The sequence below is a fragment of the Haliaeetus albicilla genome, chromosome 13 (assembly GCF_947461875.1).
Source record: "Haliaeetus albicilla chromosome 13, bHalAlb1.1, whole genome shotgun sequence".
NCBI classification, from domain to species: Eukaryota; Metazoa; Chordata; class Aves; order Accipitriformes; family Accipitridae; genus Haliaeetus; species Haliaeetus albicilla.
This window is the reverse complement of record NC_091495.1, coordinates 6,190,423-6,209,979: the sequence shown is the minus strand read 5'-3', so window position 1 is coordinate 6,209,979 and position 19,557 is coordinate 6,190,423. Positions and strand designations below refer to the sequence as shown.

At 47.1% G+C, this 19,557-nt stretch overlaps 1 protein-coding gene across 1 annotated transcript in view; it reads right to left on the bottom strand.

Annotated features, from left to right (window-relative positions):
• Positions 1-14,528, bottom strand: part of EHD3 (EH domain containing 3) — a 30,245-nt gene extending 15,717 nt beyond the window's left edge. Inside the window, exons 1-3 of the mRNA XM_069800002.1 lie at positions 13,914-14,528; positions 6,895-7,071; positions 1,803-1,900 (exon numbers count right to left, since the gene is read on the bottom strand). Coding sequence (XP_069656103.1) covers positions 1,803-1,900; positions 6,895-7,071; positions 13,914-14,140 — 502 coding nt within the window. The 5' untranslated portion in view covers positions 14,141-14,528. The remainder of the gene's footprint in view (positions 1-1,802; positions 1,901-6,894; positions 7,072-13,913) is intronic.
• Between the last annotated feature and the right edge of the window lie 5,029 nt (positions 14,529-19,557).

Here is a 19,557-nt window from a genome sequence, read left to right as displayed (position 1 = left end):
GTGCTCCATCTAGAGTTCTCACCTCCCAGCAAAAGGGTGGAGTGACCACACACTGTAGTCACAGGGCCAATGCATAAGCACTTAATTGCACTAAGGGCAGAAAAGTTGTCCAGGAAAAACCTGCCCCACATGCTGAGACAGGCCTCCAGTTCTACAGATAGGTATAGTGTGCAAAAGCTTAGAGAACTGGGACTCCCCTTTAGCATTCTCTGCTTATAAGGAACATTCCCTCAGCTGTTCCCAGATGTTTGGAGAGGCGTTACTGGCTTGGGTCAAAGTGCACCAGTGACTTTTATAAACAGTGCCAGTACATTTTGCAGGAGGATATTTTTAGTACTGGAAATAGCTGCAAAATAGGAAAATCTTGCAATATATGTCAGGATTTGAATTGGTGAGGAGATTCAGGAAAGGGGCTATGGAATCTTTTTTGGGACTTGAAATAGGTCCATTTTGACTGGCATACTATTTATTTATTTATTTTTTACAAAAATATTTCCTCCTAAGCAAGCTTTCTTCACAGTGATAGGTCCACAAGAGAACTGGTTGCTTTCAGTGGCATTTTTTGACTGAAAAATGTTTACACCATGTTTATCTCCACTTTTAAACACTTTCTGCTGAAAGGAGGAATGCCTGCACAGCATGTTCTTCAACCTTCTGATGAAGGCTTACGCATCTTGTTACCTTTTGTAGACTGCCTGGAAGGAATTTATGATTCCCTAGCAGTGCAGAGACCCATGCTGAAAAAGCTTAATGTGAGTTTTCAACTAACTCTAGCTGTCCTTTATAGCTTTATTGATGCTTCTTTAGCTAAGGTCCCCATGGTGCAAGATCCCAGCAAAATAAAGACCTAGCTCTGTGCAAGGTGGCTGCTCAATTAAAAGAGAAAAGGAAGTTTCCAAGAACAATTTCAATGCAAGGAGCATTATAGAAGTGGGAAAGGCATGAGTCATCAGAAATCTTACAGGACAGAACACCAAAATATGGGAAAAGCCTCAGCACTTTGGGTAGAGCCTGTGCTGCTGAAACTTAATTGTGCATTGTTAATAGGCAGTGTGAATGAGAACTGATCTTCTCAAACCTGAATGCTGCAATTACTACTCTTGGCTTTCTTGCAATGAAATGATGCATAGCTACCAGCTTTGTCTAAGGAACCTGCAAGAAATGCAAGCTATGCCACCATTACCTTACAGAGCAAGAAAGTGACCACAGACGTTAGGCTTAAAGATGTTGCCCACTTCAGAGGGTCAGCCTGAGACACTTAGAAGTTCACTAAGAGACTCTGTGCTATTCATCAGATCCATTTAGCATCCCCAGGATTTCCAGACTCCCCGCTGCAATGAAGAACCTGGGTGCCAATGGCTCTTAAGCCCAATCCAGTCCTGCACTAGATTTAGGAAGCCTGGACAGTGCAAGCAAACTGCTAGGTCAGCTCAAAAGAAACCAGGTTGATTGCCATGGGAGCCTTGCCTATTGCTCATCAATAAGTCACTGAAAGCAAGTGTTTCTGCAAAGCAGATAAGTATAGATTGACTCTTTCTGATGGAAATCTGTTCCACTGGGAAATACTGGACTGTGACACAGGTAGTGCTGACCTTGTCAGCAACCTTCCCTGAAAGCATTTCAATTCTCTATAGCAGATTGCAAATCAAGTCCAAAGGGACATTGGTAAAGTCATGCTGTATCTCTGAGAGGCTCCTACTAGTGTCTCTGTCTACAGCTTGTACAGCTTGAGGCAAAACTCATATAGAGTCCCTTTGGTTTTCACTACTGTCGTTTGGAAGAAAAGTGAACTTGAGACTTACCTCTGCTAATTCTCTGTTTTTCTCCAGAAAGGATTCCTGGTGTATCAATGACGCTGATGCTCTCTAACACTGGATTAGGTAGCTGGGCACAAACAAACCTGTGTGAAAATACATGTGTTTAAAATAAAAGCAAAAGGTATTTATGATGTGCTGAACATCACAGGCAGCATGGGACAAGCCAGGCTCTGATCTCACTTACAAGTCTTCAGTTGGAGCTTGGAGCTACTGTTGATTTAAAGAAATGAGCAAGAAGCCAGAACCAAGCACTTTCTCTGATTATTTTGCCGCTTCTGGAACATGGGTCTCAGTCATGACCTATGACAGGGTTTTTACGTGGCCCCCAAATTGTGAATTATTAATGAAAATGTGGAAATCCAAATGTTTTCATTTGCTGTTTAGATTTTAGCAGGAAGTGGTATTTGTTTTTCTTCACTTAAGCGTTCCCCTGCAGAGTCCTGAACTCAAGTGAACTGAAGTAACTCGTTTAAAAAAAAAGAATTAAAAATCAGCAACGTTGCAGGATTTTTGTTCTCTTCAAATCTGGTCTTAGACAGAAAGTGTGCTATTCTTGTGACATGGAAATCCTAAAGCATAGGCAGCATGAGATCTCAAGGGGTCACTTACTCTATCCTCCTGCCTCAAGGCAGGATCAATCAGATGTTTGTCTAAAGTGTTCTTCAAATCCATAACAATGCAGATGCACCAACATTTGCTGGAAGTCTACTCCATTACTTACCCTTACAGCAAAACCTCTTTTTCTTAATGTCTAATCTAAATCTCCCATGCTACAATGCCTTCCAGTCTCAAACACAGTATATGTGGAAAATGATTTATTTTCCCCCTCTTGTCCCAACGTATACTGTTGTCATCCTGTGTCCCCCCAGTCTTTCCTCTAAAGAAAACATGTTGGGGTTTCCCCCCCCTCAAATCTCTTTCTGTTCTCTCTAGCTGCCTTTCCAGCTAATTTCTAAATCCCTGAAGACCCTTGCAGCTTTCCTTTGGGTCCTCTCAAACTACTCCACATATTTCTTCAGGCATGATGCCCCAAGCGGACATGGTAATCCAGCTGTGAGCTTGCCAGTGGTGAACAGAGTGGATGGATTGCTCCTTATCTCTTACATATGACAGTCCTGTTTATATATCTCAGCAAGATGTTTGCTTTTGTAACAGCAGTATGACACTGTGGACTTACATTCAGTTTGTAATTCACTCTTCCCCCCTCTGCAGCTCCATTTCTGTGTAATTGCTCTTTAGCTAGTTGTTCCCCATCTTGTAGCTATGCAAATCCCTGCCTAAGAAGAGTAACTTGTGCTTCTTGTTAGTGGGTTGCAGCTCATCTATTTCAGTTGCTGGTAACAGCAAAGGACAGTAAAAGCTCCCAGTAGCATTTCAGGGATAGCCTTTTTGTGATGGCATTCCAGGAGCTATAAATATGTGTGTGTATATGTATGTAAGCATATTAATAGGGTGGTGTGACTTCCAGGCATAAAAAACATGTTACTGTGGGAGGAAGCAGAACCACATAAAGGATGGGGGTTGGCACAAGGGCCACTAGATGCAGTCAAGGCAGACAGAGCCTTGAAGCGCTCTGAGTGGCTGGTTCTGCTGAAGTCCCCACAGCTATGAGCCCCTCCAGGCTATGCTACAACCCCACCCCAATTTTTCTACTTGCATGTCTCCAAGAAGATTCTGACAAGAGTGAATCCTCATGGGTTAGATGAGTGTCTTCTCTCCTGAGCTGTCCGCTATTTCAGACCACATATTACAGCCTCTCTCTCTCACATCTACAGCTTGGCAGGTTGCAACAGGGAGCATTTCTGAATGTGTAACACCTCATGTGGAAGCGGGAGACTGGCTTGATTCTCCTGTTGAGTGCCAGGCAAAGCAGCAGAGAACAAAAGGCTCAGGAGGTCATGTTATTCCCCTGTCCTGCCAGCCCATGTTTGCTTGCCACTGTTACAGCCCTGAGCATTCCTTATGGTCTAATATTAAATGGCTCAGGCAAGGGGATTTTCCACCAGTTTCTCTAGGTAAAGTACTCCACAGGAGATTTCAGATACAAGGTCAGAGGCCAGCATGAGTGAATGCATTCTGGTTCTGTTGGCAAGGTTGTTAAGGCTGCTGCCTTCCTGCTGTCCCAGCAGAACTGCAGTATCTCAGGGAGCATGACCTAATTCTGCGTGGGCCATGTGAAGGAAAGAATGTGCTGCCAATCTAGACTTCCACTACCTCTACAGGTAGAGCATGGAGGTGAAGGAGGAACCTGTTATCTGTGATGTCTCCCACTGTTTACACCACAGAAGCAGGGCTGATTCCACCTTAGCTTCCCAAGACAGACTTTGGGGGTGGGAGGAATCTTGCAACCAAGCTAATGTGATATGAAAGTAATGGCTGAGATTCCTGATTTTGCTCCAGGCCCTTGGTGCCAAACAAGTCCTCCTGATAACAAGGTGCAACCTGCAATTTCTCTGCTGGGATCCCTCCAGAGCTGGGGTACTGCCAGCAGAGTTGGAGTGAGGAAAACAAGCCCTTCTCTCAGTACCCAGGCACCACCTGGGGCAAGGAGAGGCAGACAAGAGACAGGGTACTGCAGAGCTGCTACCCTCTTTTCAGCCCTGGGCAGCTTGTCAGCCCTATCCCTGCCCTTAGCAGAATGCCCTTCCTTAGCCAGGAAGGTATGGGCAGGCACTCCATCTCCTGGGAATGAAGGGAGGGAGGAGACAGGCTCTGAGCAGCACAGTTAGTTGCTGCCTCCCAGCCAAGTCCCGACTACCACTCTTCCCTTGCTTCCTGGAAGGCAGCAGATCCCAGTTTCTGCTGGGAAGGGAGTACCAGCTGAGGCTGGATGCTCACTCCTTCTGGTCCTCCGTTTAGCGCCTCTGGAGCAGCAGGCTCTGCACCCCAGATGACACAGTGCCATGGGCTGCCACCTCTCAGCCAAGACCAGCATGGTCTATGTGAATGCTGCTGCCTTGTGCTGCTCTGTTCCTTTCCACTGGTGCCCACAGCCAGTTGTTACCTTTAACCACCCACGGGTAAAGCAGACTTGCCCAGGGTCACTCTCTTATCTCAGCTTAGAGGGGTGGCTCCTGGAGATTACCTCCCTTCTCCAAATTTGCTGCTCACAGTCTCCTAGCTGAGGTCAGTGCCTTGGCATACACACAGCAGCAGCAAGATATGTGCAAGGCAGAGACAGCTCTGCATTGTCTCTTGCCAAGAAGCCAGGCCCACAACAGGGGTAAGTGTGGGTGGCTTGATCCAGTCCAGTGGATGAACCGTGACTTCTATCTGCTAAATTTCTGGCCCTCTGAGTCAATTCTTGCATGTGCTTAATTTCCTAATTAGCTGTGATGCTCACACTGCTGAGCTAGTCCCTCTTAGCATGTCTTCCTCTGCTAGTTAAGAAATTGTTACCTCCTTTTTTAATCTGTCAGCAGAAGAGGGGTTAATTGGCTGTTCTGGCAACTCCCTGCATTGCTAGCAGGACTGCACTTCTGCTGCTGCTGAGTCACTGCTGTGCCCCTCTGCCCTCCTGTCCTCACAGGCACACATTTGACTCCCTCCTCACAGGAGAAGGAAGAGGAGCAGGAGAGTAAGAAGAGCACTGCATGGTACAGTGAACTAGGCTAACGGACACAGAGATCCCTTGCTGTATTAGGAGCAAATTGCATTCAGGACACATCAATCAGTCCAGTTCAGGAGCATTTGCTTTTTTGCTCTCCATGTGTGGCTGCCTTACTCCTGAAGTTGCTTCTCCTCTGCAGTGAACTGTCGCTAGCTGTGGCTGTTCTTGGCTATCAGCAGAGCTGCTCTGAATAATGTTCTCTTCATCTGCTATCTCCTCACTCCAGGCAGGAGGCCTGTTATTTTCTTAGGGCAAATAATCTTTCTCCCCTGGTGTAGGGAGTGGGCAGTCACCTGACATAACTGTTGGCCAGGTGCAGATGTTCTGGGCCCTATTAAATATTGAAAACATCTCAGAGTCTCTCTCGTGCAGGACCATGTTGATGTATTTGAATGATGAGCCTGTGTAGTGATCAGATACTGCTTCCACAGGCTCTGTGAGGTTCTCTGCATAGTAGCAACTCCAGCTAGGTTCCTCTTCTCTCATCAAGCTTCTCCCCATGTTTCTCCACAGGCCTCTTCCCTGTCTCACTACAGCCTACACCAGCACTCCTGTGGTCAGTGCTGGTAGGAGATGATGTACTCTCTAGGTAGACACTCTCTAAGCTCGGAAGTTAGAAAGCAAGCCAAGGCCCAGCTTTCCTGGTTTATTGGCTGAGCAGCTGCCATGTTTGCTACGTCTCCCACACTGTGTTAGCAGGGAAGGCGCCAATGATGGGTGTAGTCGGTCAGTTTGTTCCCATCTGCCTGCTGTAGCACAGTTTGTGCTCATCTAGGATATGGGTGTGTGCTGCTGGCTTCCTGCAAGGCCTAGATCCAACTCGGTATGGTTGGGCTAGGTCTAGGGGATGGAAAGGTTACATTCCTCATGTCACAGAGCCACTGTCCAAATCCCCTGCTACCGTTTTTTTATGGAAAGACATTAGAGCTGTCATCAGTTTGCACCTGAGGTTATATGTATAGGGCATTAGAATGGAGAGAGCCTGGTTTTGTTACAAGGGGGACATTCAAGCAATGTTTAAAAATGCAAGAAAGCAGAGATGCACACATGGTGCCAGTTCCACTTCTCTACTAACTCTAGTGGCTACGTCTGGTTGGACTATTTAATTTCAGGGAACTGAACTGATGGCAGAATGGAAGAAGTTAGGAATATAAAAGCAAGGGAAAGCAAAGCGTAATAAAGAGATTTACCTCTAGACTCCTACAGGATGAGCTTGACAGGCTGTGCTGTATTTTTTGTTTTGTTTGTTCAAGTAAAATGAAGGTTTGTCCCACTTGAATTTGTTAATCTGCCCTTCACTGAGTGACTGATGTGCACCCGGTAGGACTGGAATGGCTTTGCATCAGCCATGTGGATGGGGAAAAAAAGGAAGAACAGTGTAATGCCTTATCCCTTTAAATTGCTAGCTATGCTGCTCATTAGGTTCTAGCTTTATTCTTCAGAGCACCTAAGATCTCGAGTACTGACCTGTTCAAAAAGGCATTGCCAAAGGCGTTGAGTTTCCTGAACGGTTTTTTGGGATCCACCACCAATGCATTTCCAGGAACGATTCCTTCCACATCTCCTTGCATAACTGCTATAAAGGAGTCGGTTGTAGGCTCTGGTCCAATCCTCATCCCTGGAAAATCCTGCTCCAGCAGGTACCTGTAGACAAAAAACCCCAGGGTGTAGGCATGAGACATGAGCTGCCTAAGTCCTAAATGAGTTGTACTGAAGATTGCAGTGTAATTATGAAGCTCAAGAGTATGGATCCTTCTGAGGCTATTTTTAGCACTGTCACTGAATCGTTCGATAAACGTCATGGTAGCTTTTCTACTCAGGATCTCCACGTTTAAAGCTTTCTTATTTCAGGTGGATTAAGAAATTGAGATGATTATAGCTGCTGGGAAGAGATTGTCATCATGTTTGATCATTTTGTGTATTTTAATCCTCAAGACATTTGGAACAGACTTAGCATAGCAAAGTAAAAACAGCAGTTCACTGCAATCACAGAGTTAATCCTGAAACCTTACTGGCCTTTGGTGCCAATATCAATTACTTCACTGCTGCTCATTTCAGCAGACTCATCCAACTAATGTGCTTAGCCCCCAGTCCAAATCAGTTGCTCAAATGCCGGCTTCTCCCGTACTTGACTGTTGAAGTCTCAAGTGTCCCTTCTTGTGTGCTTCTGCAACGCAGCTACAGGTCTGCATGACAAACTGCTCAAGCATATTGAGCATTAAGCATGTGGGTGGCAGAGTATATCCCAATATTTGTTATCAAGCTAAATAGCGCAGTAAGCACAGCATTCCTTATTTCCTAAGCCTCTGGCAGCCTCTCTGAAGCTGCAGTTTGGCAAATTTCAGAGAAAGATAGTCACCCATGTGGCTGTAGGACTTTGAATAGGATCCTGGCAGCACACCCTGACTCACCATGCCAAATTCAGGGTGGGTCAATGGTGTGCATGGGACAGTTCCCTTTGGCTCATGAAGGAGCCAAATGCCATCACTGAGGTCAGGTTTGTGTTTGTGGGTGCAGAAAACATCCCACCTGCTGGTCCTGTGCTGAAAACTAAGACCACTGCGTCCATGTGGCTTGCATAAAGGGAGCTAGAACTGGTCTAACCCTCAGTACAGGATGGTGTCATACCACCTGACCTGGTGATAAGCTCTGGATTGTTACATGAGGAACATAATGACCACCAGGTTATGGAAGTTAGTATTATACTGTGTTGCTTGTTGCCAGCAGATAGTTGGCACTTCCTCTTCTGGTGCTTTGACCTAATCTTTAGTAGGTAGAAAGTAGAAGTAGAAAGACAAATATAGAATTGTTGTGATGTTAAAACTAGATTCAGGGGATAGGGAAAAAGGAAACAGGAGAAGGGCTGAGGATTCTTCATGGTTGAGACCAGTGTGTTTAACAACCAGCATTGGTTCACTCAGGTGAGTCTCATCAGAGAGGGCAAGTTTTCTATGTGAGAGACTACAGGACCACTTGCATGAAGTCTTGTGATAACTTTTCAGGGGTTCCTGCTTTCACTATCATTTTAACAGAGGTAATCACTGTTTGGGGAACAGCAAAAAACTGTGCTTGTTCAGCAGGGCTATTTATTGACACCATGTCAGCAAACGCATCTTCAGTTCCCAATGGGTAAGGCCAAATCAACTGGATCCAGAGGTAAAACAAGCAAATGTACACCCAAGACATACTGCAAATCAATGCTGCTTATCTGGCTTGGTACATATTAATGAAGAGAATAGCTGCAGCAAGAATAACTCCAGCAATGATATCCATAATTCCCTTAGGATCTGACTACCTCCTTTATTGGTATTTTATCATGTATTTTCTTCTATCTTTCATCCAAAGTGATTTCCAAGTCCCGTGCTCACCAGAATGCCCCCAGAAGTGACCTCTCTTAATGGGAGCAACTCAGATGAAACAGCAGCTGTTTAGCAATTTCCAAAAAACTGAAATAATCCAGGAAGGATTGCAGGAAGGAACAGCCCTCTGACCTCCTACAGTAGGGTGGATACATCCTATCTACCTAAAGCCTATGCAGGGGTTCGTTGAACTTTCCCATAAAAGTGGGTCATTGCTTAACAAAAGCAGACTGCAGCTAACGCTGGTGTGTGACACCTCCCTGGCTGGAGATCACAATACACCTTCCTGGCAGCTACAGTAACTTCTCTCTAGCTTGAAGCTGCCGAGAGCAAGGAGGAGCTACTTTTCTCTCACCAAAGGCTCTGTACACTGTCCTCTGAATGTTCTAGAAGGCACTTGGCTGGACTCTGGAAACTAAGCTCAGGCCTCCTGGATGACAATTCAAAAATGTTAGCCCCATGGACATTGCTGCAATGCTAGTCACTGCTATTGGCTTTCCCGTGCTCCTGCTCTGTACTTTGCTTTTCATCTGACATAGTATATTTAAGAGTGATATATGGATGGGCATTCACTGAATCCATAGAAATGAATCTTTGAGTTATCCACTTGCAAACAGTAGAGAGAGAAAAGAAACAGATAGTGATAACAATTGTCAAATGCAACAAGTAAAGTGCTTTTGAGAAACACCCCTTATCCCCAATGCCACATCACAGCCTTGCCACAACAATAACCTGTTTGTATTTTTACAGGTTTGAGATGTACATGTAGTACGATAGCTTTTGAGCAACAGGAAAATAAAAAAGCCTGGGGGTTTTGCCATTTATAGACAAAGCTTCTGAGAAAGTCTAAGCAAAAGTCCTGCATATAATAGCAATACTCCTCTTCAGTCAGGCTGCTCGAAAGAATTTTATCACAGCTCCACTCAGCTAACGTTTCAAAGCATTTCTGTGTTTATTTCTTGTATAAGACTTAAAAAAAAAAGAAATCGCAACAAAAGCACTCTCATATAGAACTAGCTACAAGCCAATGTTAATTGATTTAATGTGCAACAAGTGGTATGAAAGCAGAGATGAAGATTTGCACTGCCTAGCATCTATTTGAAGCAAGGCTTCTGTGGGAGATTCAGGTACATTGTGCAGCAGGGTGACTGCAGCACAAGAATCTCATTGTACACAGGACAAATACAAGGGGATTTATTGACACTGTCTGACAGGGGGAAAGCAATTCTGCTAGGCAGTGCCACAGGCTGCTTCTGCTAGCAGAAACAAGCTACAGAACACATGCAATTGTCACATTTGTGGGGATTTCTGGGAGAGAAAAGTAAATAAGTGTGAAAAACACTGACCAACAGTGAGCAGTTTCCCCTGCCAGTGCAGCATGCCTTACTCTGAGCTGCTGAACACTTTCAAGGGCCTGGGGGAGCAACCTCCAGCCAGGCTGGGGAAGCCTGCAAAGCATGCCAGGCAAGAGGTGAATGTTGGGGGTGGTTTTTTTTATGACAATCTGCTTTTTGGAGAAGTGTCTGGAGTTGGTATGTGGCTGGGAACATCATGCTGTTTGCCCCATTTCAGGCCTGTCCCTGCTCCTGCTGAGGTGGGGGAGGAGGTGAGGGACAAGGGCAGGAAAGCTGCATTAGTGTCAGCCTGGCTTGGGTTACCCTTTCCCAGGCAGGTTTGGAGCAGCATAGGAGCCAGGCGAGGAGATCCCAGGCTCTCCAGGCAGGAGTTCTGCAGGATGTGGGGGAAGGGGCTGTTTGCCTGTGATGAGTCATGCAGGAGCCATGCAGGATGCTGCTGTGTGTGGCAGCAGAGGTGATGCAAAGCGGGAAAGGGAAGAAGGGCAGAGCAGAAGGAAATGGTGACAACTGCTTGGTGCAGGCAGAGATGAAAGGTTCAGGGCCACACACCAGGTCACACCAGAGCTCTGCATGCAGCCTGTAACAAACAGTCTGGAGAGGCCAGGACGTGTAAATGATTAGCTGTAGGAGGAAAGGGTGGCAACACCAGAAAAGCAAGCCATGTTGACAGTTAGTAGGGCTCTGGCAGGCTTGTTTATTTTATTAGCAGGATGGCTGGACAGAAGCCAGGATTATTTTTAGAAAAGACCACTGAATCTAAGTTAATTAGGAGAGTAATGTTCTGTCCTGCACTCCCACCCTCTTACAGGAAACATAAAAAGCAATAACATTATAAAGGCAGGCTCCAGCGACATCCTGCTGTGGCTGTCAGATATTCCCAGGTAGAGGTGTTGCCTTGCCCTCACCATTACAGCCTTTCAGACCCCAGCCCCGCAGAAAAGCCTCATCCAAATGTATGCTGAGGAGATAAATGGGAGTGCAGAAAAAGAGGATACAGCAGGAACCAGGAATGGAAAAGCTGCAGTTAGCAACGCTACATCTTTCACATAGCAAAATAAGGCTCAGCTCCCTGGGTCCCTGAAAGGAGGGGAGAAAACAGCCTGGTGCCACTGAAAACAAGCCAGTGCTCTGGTCTCACTTCACTGGCTTTGACCCACACAAACCACCTCCCTCCTCCCCACCTCAGCCTCTAGGAATGTTTCTCACTGCTGACCTTGACTGCCTTCTTTCTGCCATCCCCTCCTGACAAGAGAGCAGCCTCACAGCAAAATGCTGCAGCTGAGGTGCTTCAGAGCCTTGCATTTCTTCCTTCTTACACCTCAGATTCCCCAAGAACAAGGGAAGATGTTTAGGAGATAAGCCTACCTCAGGTAGGTGACTAAAGTCCTTTGTCCTTTTCTTTTTAAATGGTATACTGGGATCCAGGTGAACTGGGGCCGAGTTCATGCCACATGAGTGTTTAGTGACACTGTCATCTCCCTAAATTGCATGGCAGTACAAGCAGGATGCAATATTAGAGTGGAATGTATACATAAGGATAACACCAATTATCCCCCATCCTGAAGAGATTATGGAAGAGATGTCCACAGGGTTTCTTGCTTCATTCTACTGCCAAGACATAATGGTTGTCTTCCCTCCCACTTCCTCCCCCAGTCCCCTTTAACTCCTCCCTGCTCTCAGTTTTAGCTCCCACTCGCCTTCCCACAATAACTCTGGATGCTAATCTGGTGCTTATCCCAGCTCTCTAGTGACCAGTGCCTGCAAGCTCCCCGTGGAAGCCTATCACGAGCACCACTGTTTTCTGGCACCTCCTGCCTTTGGCTGGGAACATACTACAGTAACAGACCCTCACACTCCTACTACTAGAGGCCCTGGGGGTTCTCCGAGAGTTCTCAACTTTCACTTCTTATGCCTTCCTGGAAGGCCTTCTCAGGTCCATTTTGCACTCCTGTAAAGCAGAAGCTCCTGGTCACTTCTGCTTGATCACAGTCTCTGAGCAGGCTCATCCCAGCCCTGTTCACAGAGAAGGCTGGGAGAAGAGGACACAAGCACGAATGAAATGCAGTGGTCAAAGAGAGGCTCAGATCAGCTTGCTGACAGCAGAGCAACAGTGCTGCTGCAATCTCACAAGTGAAGACTCAACCTTCTCCTTTTGCCTGGAACATGCTTTAGGCAACTGAGCTTGCAAAAGGAGCTCAGGCTTATAGAAGGACTTCACTGAACAGAGAGGGGCAAAGGCAGGAAGTCTCTGCTAAAAACAGCATGCAGGTGAGACTGCAGGGAAACACTGATGCTGGCAATCCAGAGAAACATTAGGAAGAGATACTCTAGTTACACAGCCAGCAACCTCAGGAATGGATATTCAGCAACCTCCTTGTGTTCAGGGGAAGTTCTGCTCTGAGTGTCAGTAACCCAGAGGACAGAAAAAGCCTTTCAAATAGGTTTGGTACCAAGTCGCAGAACAAAGATCTGGAGTAGAATGAGACTGCTATGCTATCCAAGCTAGCCTCTCTAATTTTCACAAAAGTAACTCCCTTGCCAACCACGTGCCAAATGCTTCTCGGGGTCATTCATGCCCCTTCACCATCTGCCTGACCTGCTTACATGAGAAAAGCCTTTTTACTCTTAAACTTTGTTTGCCAGGTGCATGACAAGGTAGCAGAAATGCATTCTGTTCTTGGCTCCCAGCCGGGGCACCGAGTAGCTGGAATATTACAGCACACACACAAAAAACCCCTGCATTTCTCAAGGTCACTCCTTAAGAGGTACAGTCAATTTGATTCACACCTCTCTACTCTCCACAGCTCCCTCCTCCACCAAGAAATACTGGTAGAACAAAGGGCTGGCTGCTTGTGGCTTGCATCCAGATTTACACTGGGGTAATTCCACAGATTTCAACACAGCCACACCAGAAAAAGGCTGGAATTTAATGCTAAGCTTATGAATCACATAGGAAACACAGACAGCACAGCTTCAGCTACGATCCCAAGAGAAATGTTGCTGCAAGTTGAACTAGCAGTGTGGCTGAACAGAGATCCCTGCAACCAAGTCCAGCTGGAAAAGTTTAACCCTCTGTCTGACAATTTCACATCAAACCTGCTCCTGGCAGCTGCCCTTTCTTTAGAGTTAGGAGCCCTGAAGATCTTGGTCTTCTCTTGTGCACACCCCTCCCCCCCGAGCACACATGTTTCTCAAACTAGACTCTGAGCATTGCCTCTGGGCACAGCGCAAGGAAAGAAAGATGCAAGTGTGAGAGACAGACCATTACAAACCCAAGCACCCACTTTAAGGTTCCCTAAGCCATAGGTTGCCCCACCACCCAAACGCTCCATCAGGCTGAAAAGAATGGTTGTTAGAGGGGCTACCCCGAAAGCAGCAGTCATGGGGATACCCTGCGTGAGGCTTCCCACAGCCTTTGCACTTTGAACAGACAAGAGGGCCCCGAGTGACTCACGTCTCCACGCTAATCCACACTAATGCCCTGCCCGCACTCCTCAGCCCTGCTCCGGGCTACGTTTTGCCACGTCGGTGTTTCGTGGGACATCTCACACCACCCTGTCCTTGCAATGGAACGCTCTCCGAGTTTGAGTGGTGGTGGCTTTTCAATTGAAAGCTGTTGATGGGCACCAGGGGCACGGAGCAGGGGGGAACAGAAGAGGGATCCAGGCATAGCACAGGTAGCAGAGACCTCTTCTGCCCCACCACGGCCCACGGCCACCGAGGATGCCGGCACGCCCGGGAGGCAGGCAGGCAGGCGGCCGGCTTTTACCTGATGAAGGTGGTCTTCCCAGTGGAGTACTGCCCCACGAGGAGCACCATCGGCTTGTTGTCGAAGTCGGCATCCTCCAGAGCCGGCGAGTGGAACTCGTGGAACTTGTAGTGCTCTTCCAGGGGGAGCAGCTTGGTTTTGTAGAGCTTTTTCAGGCCCTCGCTAACCGTCTGAAACACCTCGGGGTCCTTCCTCCGGCGGTCGTCGGTGCCCAGCCAGCTGAACATCTTGGGGCCGCCTGAAGCCAGCTCCGCAGCGACCACCGGGGCTGGGGCGAGGGGCGGCGGGCAGGAGAAGCGCCGCTGGCTGGCTGCCGGCGCGGGCTAGCCCCGCATGCCCCCTCAGGCCGGCGGGGCCCGGGGGACGGCCTGGCAGGCCTCGCTCCCCTCCAGCGCCCACCCGCGAGGGCCGCCTCCCGTTACGCGACCCGCGCCGGCGGTTTCAGTCAGCAAACGGTCCCCGCGGGAGGCTGCGAAAGGCCGCTTCTCCTCGCAGCCTCGGCCGAGCGGCGCCGGTGGAAGACGCCTCCCTTCACGCCGCCGGCTCCCGGCGTGGGCATGCCGCGGAGGCAGGGCGGGAGGGGCGGGCGGCGGCAGCCCGCGGCGGGCGGTGTTTAAGGGCGGCCCTCCAGGAAATGGGCCGGCGGCGGAAGTCGGCGGCTCCTGGCAGGCGCCGCCCGTTCTTCTCGGCGGGTGAAGCCGCATCGGGCGGCGCCATATTGAGGCGGGGCGCCATATTGAGGCGGGGCGCGACGCCGAGGAAAAGCAGGGCGGGGGGGACGAGGACACAGGCCCGCCCCGCTTTTCGCGCCGGGACACGGCGCCCCCTAGGGGCCGCTGCGGGGTTTTGCGGCCCGGTCGCCATTTTATTCGCCTTGTCCCCTCGCTTTGAAATAAATCCCTCCATGTGCAAATTTGACGGGGGATCGGCTGTTTCTGAACGCTGCCGCCCCGAGCTGGGTCCCCAACGCTTCTCCAAGCCAATGACTCGGCTGCACTGCTGCTGGCTGCCATTTCCCGGGGGCTTGCAGAGACGAGGCTGGCTGTACCCAGAAGAGTTCACCATTGAAGCAGATGAGACAGGCAAATTAGCTGCTGTCTCCACTCATTTATTCCTCCAGCAATTAGGGCTGACAGGGCAGCTGCCGAGCGAAGGCTGCAGTGCTCGGGCCGAAGCCAGCATGGGTTTTCCAGCGGCAGCCCGTGGCTCGGTGTCCCCCCAGGGCCAGCCATCAGCCATAATGCCCCGCTGCCCGGCTCTCCTCATCGCCACTGAGCAGCTGGGACAGAGCAGGGGATTTTTCCTAACGTGTCTCCAAGAGTTTTTTTCACTTGAGTTGATCCAGCGGGTCAGAGAAATGTGGCAAGAGGCAGTTTTGGAAGCGGTCCCGCCGTGTGGCAGGCTCCTGCCCTTTCCCAGCCGTTTGCGGACAGGAGGAACGCAGGCCTTGCGTAAGTGGAGGTGGCGGTGCATTAAAAGTGGTTGTTTTTCACAGGGTTGGGGGGATGACACCCGGGGATGTGCGTGGCCCCGTGTGCCTGCACAGTGATCCAGGTCCCCTTCTATGCATCTGGCTGCAGGAGCTCCCATCTTCGTGTCTGTTCCTGTTGTGTGATCCCATCCACTTTTACGCTCTGCGGCATGACCTGACTCATGAGGTGTGAGTGATGACTTCAGGGACCGGTTTTCTTTTTCTGGAAGAAAATAGCAAGCTGACTATATTTTCTGAAGGTCAGGCTTCTCTGCTTTCCCGCCAATGCCTAAAGCTAGTCTGAAAGTGGAATTAATGTTTTGAAACTTCCTTAAGACTAATTTCCCTTGTTTCTTTAGTTTTATAAATAGAGATTTTTGGCTTTAAGAGTTTGATGACTCCTTCCCAGTGAAAACTCCTGAAAATGAAAGGCCCCGTAGAAGTCAACACGTTTTGGCAAGAATTCTTCATTTTGTAGGAAAAAATCACTTTCATCTTCTAGACAGTTCTGCCATTTAAGGGCTGCGCTTCTGCAATGCCATTCTGGTATTTCTACAGCTATATATGGAGTGTCTTTGGTGCTTGCTTGTGATATTCTCAGAGCTGAGTAAAGGTCAGGCCAGGAAGCCTTTGATTGTAAATCTCCCCAGGCCACCTTGATGCCCTTCCTGAATGCAATGAATGGGGGAGGAAAGCAAGGTTTCTGTTGTGCAAGCTGTGGGAGCTAACTGCTACAGGTACAGCAGAAGCACGCTTGTCCCACGTTTACAAGAAGAGGATATGTATTAATCATTAAGTTGCGCTAATCATAAATGTGTATACCCAATGGCCAAATAGCAAAAAAAAAAAATGTTTCCTTGCCTTGTCTGAAGAGAATCTCTTTTCTTTGGATTCTTTATCACCGGGGCAAGTCAAAACCAAACTCGACAGTTTTTATAGACTTTCTTTAGGTCACTCATAAACATTGGACGATTTTATTTATTTTTCAGTCTGTTTTCTTAGACATTTCTCTCTGGAAGGCTGACTTCCTCAAGGACTCTCTTTACCTTGAAGTATAGAGCTTGTCAAAAATAAAAGGAAGTAAAATTAGGAAAGGAAGTTTAGAGTATATTTTGCCAGAATCCGAACTGAAAATTTTAATCTGTTTTCATTGTTTATTCCTATTCATTTCTTAAACAGGGATGTTTTAATGGATGGTTTTCTGTTGAACAGAGTGGTCTCCTGGTGCAATTGTTAGGCTTTTTTTAAAAAAAAAAAAAATTACATTTTTTAAATTTTGAAAGCAGAAAAAGAATAAAACCCATTACATCTTTTTTTTCCAAACAAAGGTTTTTCATTTAAAATGTCACTGCTGGAAGAAGGGCTGTTTTTCCTGAAAGTTTCTGAGCTGTTCAAATGCAAAAGCTCTCTCTTGAATGCCCTGCACAGAAACTACTGTACTGCAGTGCTCAGGACATACCTGTATCTGATACTGATGGGTGTCTTCTACTGCCATCTACTATAGAATTTGTCTTTTTCTCTCAAGCCGTGATGAATTGAACTTTTAGCTCTGTAGTTTCTCAGTCATGTCCCTGCTGTTGGTAACATGGCAGGCAGTCACTTAGCTGGATGCTTGCCTTGATTGGGAGAGACACACTTTGCCGGACAAGATTCACTTCCACTTTGCTGGAAGTGAATGGGGCTGGACTAAGTCACATAGTATTTGCATTCAGAACGAAATCTAATTTGGGGGGGGCAAAACACAACATGGTACAACAGAAACACATTTCATGTGAAATTAAGTCATGGTGACGTGTGTATTTGCTTATCTCCTGCCTTAGGTTGGACAGGTTTACTTCCTAAGAAAGATCATCTGAGCTTTAGCAAGTCACCAAGTTTGAAAAGAGGTGGTGACTCAGTACCATAACACTTTGACAGTTTCAAGAAGCTTGTGGGAGTAGCTTAGTTCAGTAATATTAACTTCCTGCCATGCAGTTACTGTCACTGTTTGTTCATTACCAAGTAAGAAGCCCAACTAGACGTGTCAAAAGTTCAGGTAGTGATGGGTTCAATAGGGAATAGCTGGGTTTGTGGGAAAGGGATGAAGGGAGAGGAAGGTGCAGCAGGCCCTCAGAATTAAACCAAATACACTAATTTGATAAGTAAGGGAAGGAGAGTTTCCTCTGGTTCAGCTAGATCAAACTTCTCAACTGCCTGCTATTGTTGCCATGTGGCCTAGGAATAAAACCATCTCCAGCATAGTCTATCCCTTTCCTCACTTATTGCTTTGCCTTTACAACTCAGAAAGCTGCTGCCTTCCTCTCCTGCCCTCACTGCTCTTTCATATACCTCTGAAATATTTCCTATTATGTTTCTCCTACCATTGTTCTCAGGTGGCTTGGTATGCACATGCTGTCCTTTTCCCTACCTTCTCCATGCTGCTCTTACCCCCTCATTGCCTGGGGTGGAACAAGGTGCTAGTACCCAGAAGTGCCACCAGAAATGGAGAATATGGGGTTGGATAATCTATACATATTGAGTGGGAAGCATGCTTGCCTCCAGAGAGTTCACTCCTTAAATTTGTATGGCAAAGAAAGCACGATGTATTGCACACAGGAGACCTGACCTATGTGATACCTGTAATAGTGCCGGAAAGAAAAATCCTCTGAGCCCTTTGCTATCCTTGCAGTGCAGAAGCTTGGAGGTTTCTCCTATAACTCTTGGATGGTTTTGACTGTCTCTGTCATAGGACGTATACTTCCCTGAAACTTACATAAATGCTCTTTTTAAAAATGGTTATGATTTAGTGATCGACAAAGTGGAGAGACTGTCATGGCCCCAACTGCTCTGAGAAAATGTGGGCTTTTTGAGGGTATTTCCTTTCTGAGCTTTTTCTTACCTGAAAGCAGAAGTCCTATTAAAATGTATTAAGACACAGTTGAATGCCATCTTCCTGTTCTACCTTGTCAGTGATATATGGAGAGACGTGGAGTTTTGTGGTTTGAATAATCAAATGGCTAACTAAACAAGGAAGCTGCTATCCACTGAAGCGATGGGTGGGTCAAACAGTAGTCTGCATGATGGGCTGACCTGTTCTCTCATGTCTTCTGCGAAATGTTTTGCATTGGGCTTTTCAGAAATATTCTGGCATTACTCAATATACTTTTTTCCCCCACCTCCTGCTTCTACCACAGTGCTTGATAGGTTAGGACTAGCTCTCAGGGTTACGTAGGCAAGACATATATATAAATGCGCACACACATTCACATAAATACACACACAGGTAGAGATAATATATATACTATTTATAAGCAGCAGGCATCACTGCCAGTGGAACAATTATCTTTCGCTGTAAGGATGCACCTGGACAAGGTAGGACATCAAATGCCAAGTGGTATGTAGAGGGATTTGGTGCTGGCATTCAGCAGTTGTCTGTGGCTAGCACAGGGTTAGGATTTTCCAGGGGTTTGAAAGGAGTATAACTCTGTCACCACACCACGGTGCTGAGATGAAGCTGTCCTCTAGGATCAAATGGGTGTATTAGTTACACGACGCTGCTGGCCGCGCTCAATGCAGCAGCTGCTGCTGTACTTTTCTCTGGAAGTGTTGAAGGGAAAGGCAAAAAGTTCCTATCAGCAAACATGAGAAGAATGGGGGTGATGTAAAGCAACTAGATGAGCCGCGTCAGCTGCCCTGCATGTCACAGCTCCAAAACTTCTGCCTGCCAAATGGTTGGGAACACAGACTGGTGCTTTAGCTAACCCAGATTTTGTGTACTCTTGTTCTCTCAGTTTTGCTGTTTAGGGGTGATTTAGCTTAGCTGATACTTGGTCACAAAGTATTCTGCAGAGATCAAAAGTTTCATCTGACTTTAATGGGAGTTGTGGGCAGTCAGAATCTCTGATGATTAGGATGATTATGAATAGGATGTTGTAACCTTAAGTGCTAAAGGACAGATCTTGAGTAAATGGCATTTTCATATTTCCACTGATTTCGACATAGCTTGGACAATTTACACAGCAAAGAATATGTATTTTAAATTCTCAGCCAGCTTCTTTAAAAGTGAATCGTTGCTCAAAGAGTTATTGTTTGAAGTTCTGAAAACCATCCAGGCATTTTTGATACAGACTTTTTGTTAACATCTGTGGGAGGCTCTAGGGCAGGTTCACTGCTCAGCCTTGAAAATCTCAGCAC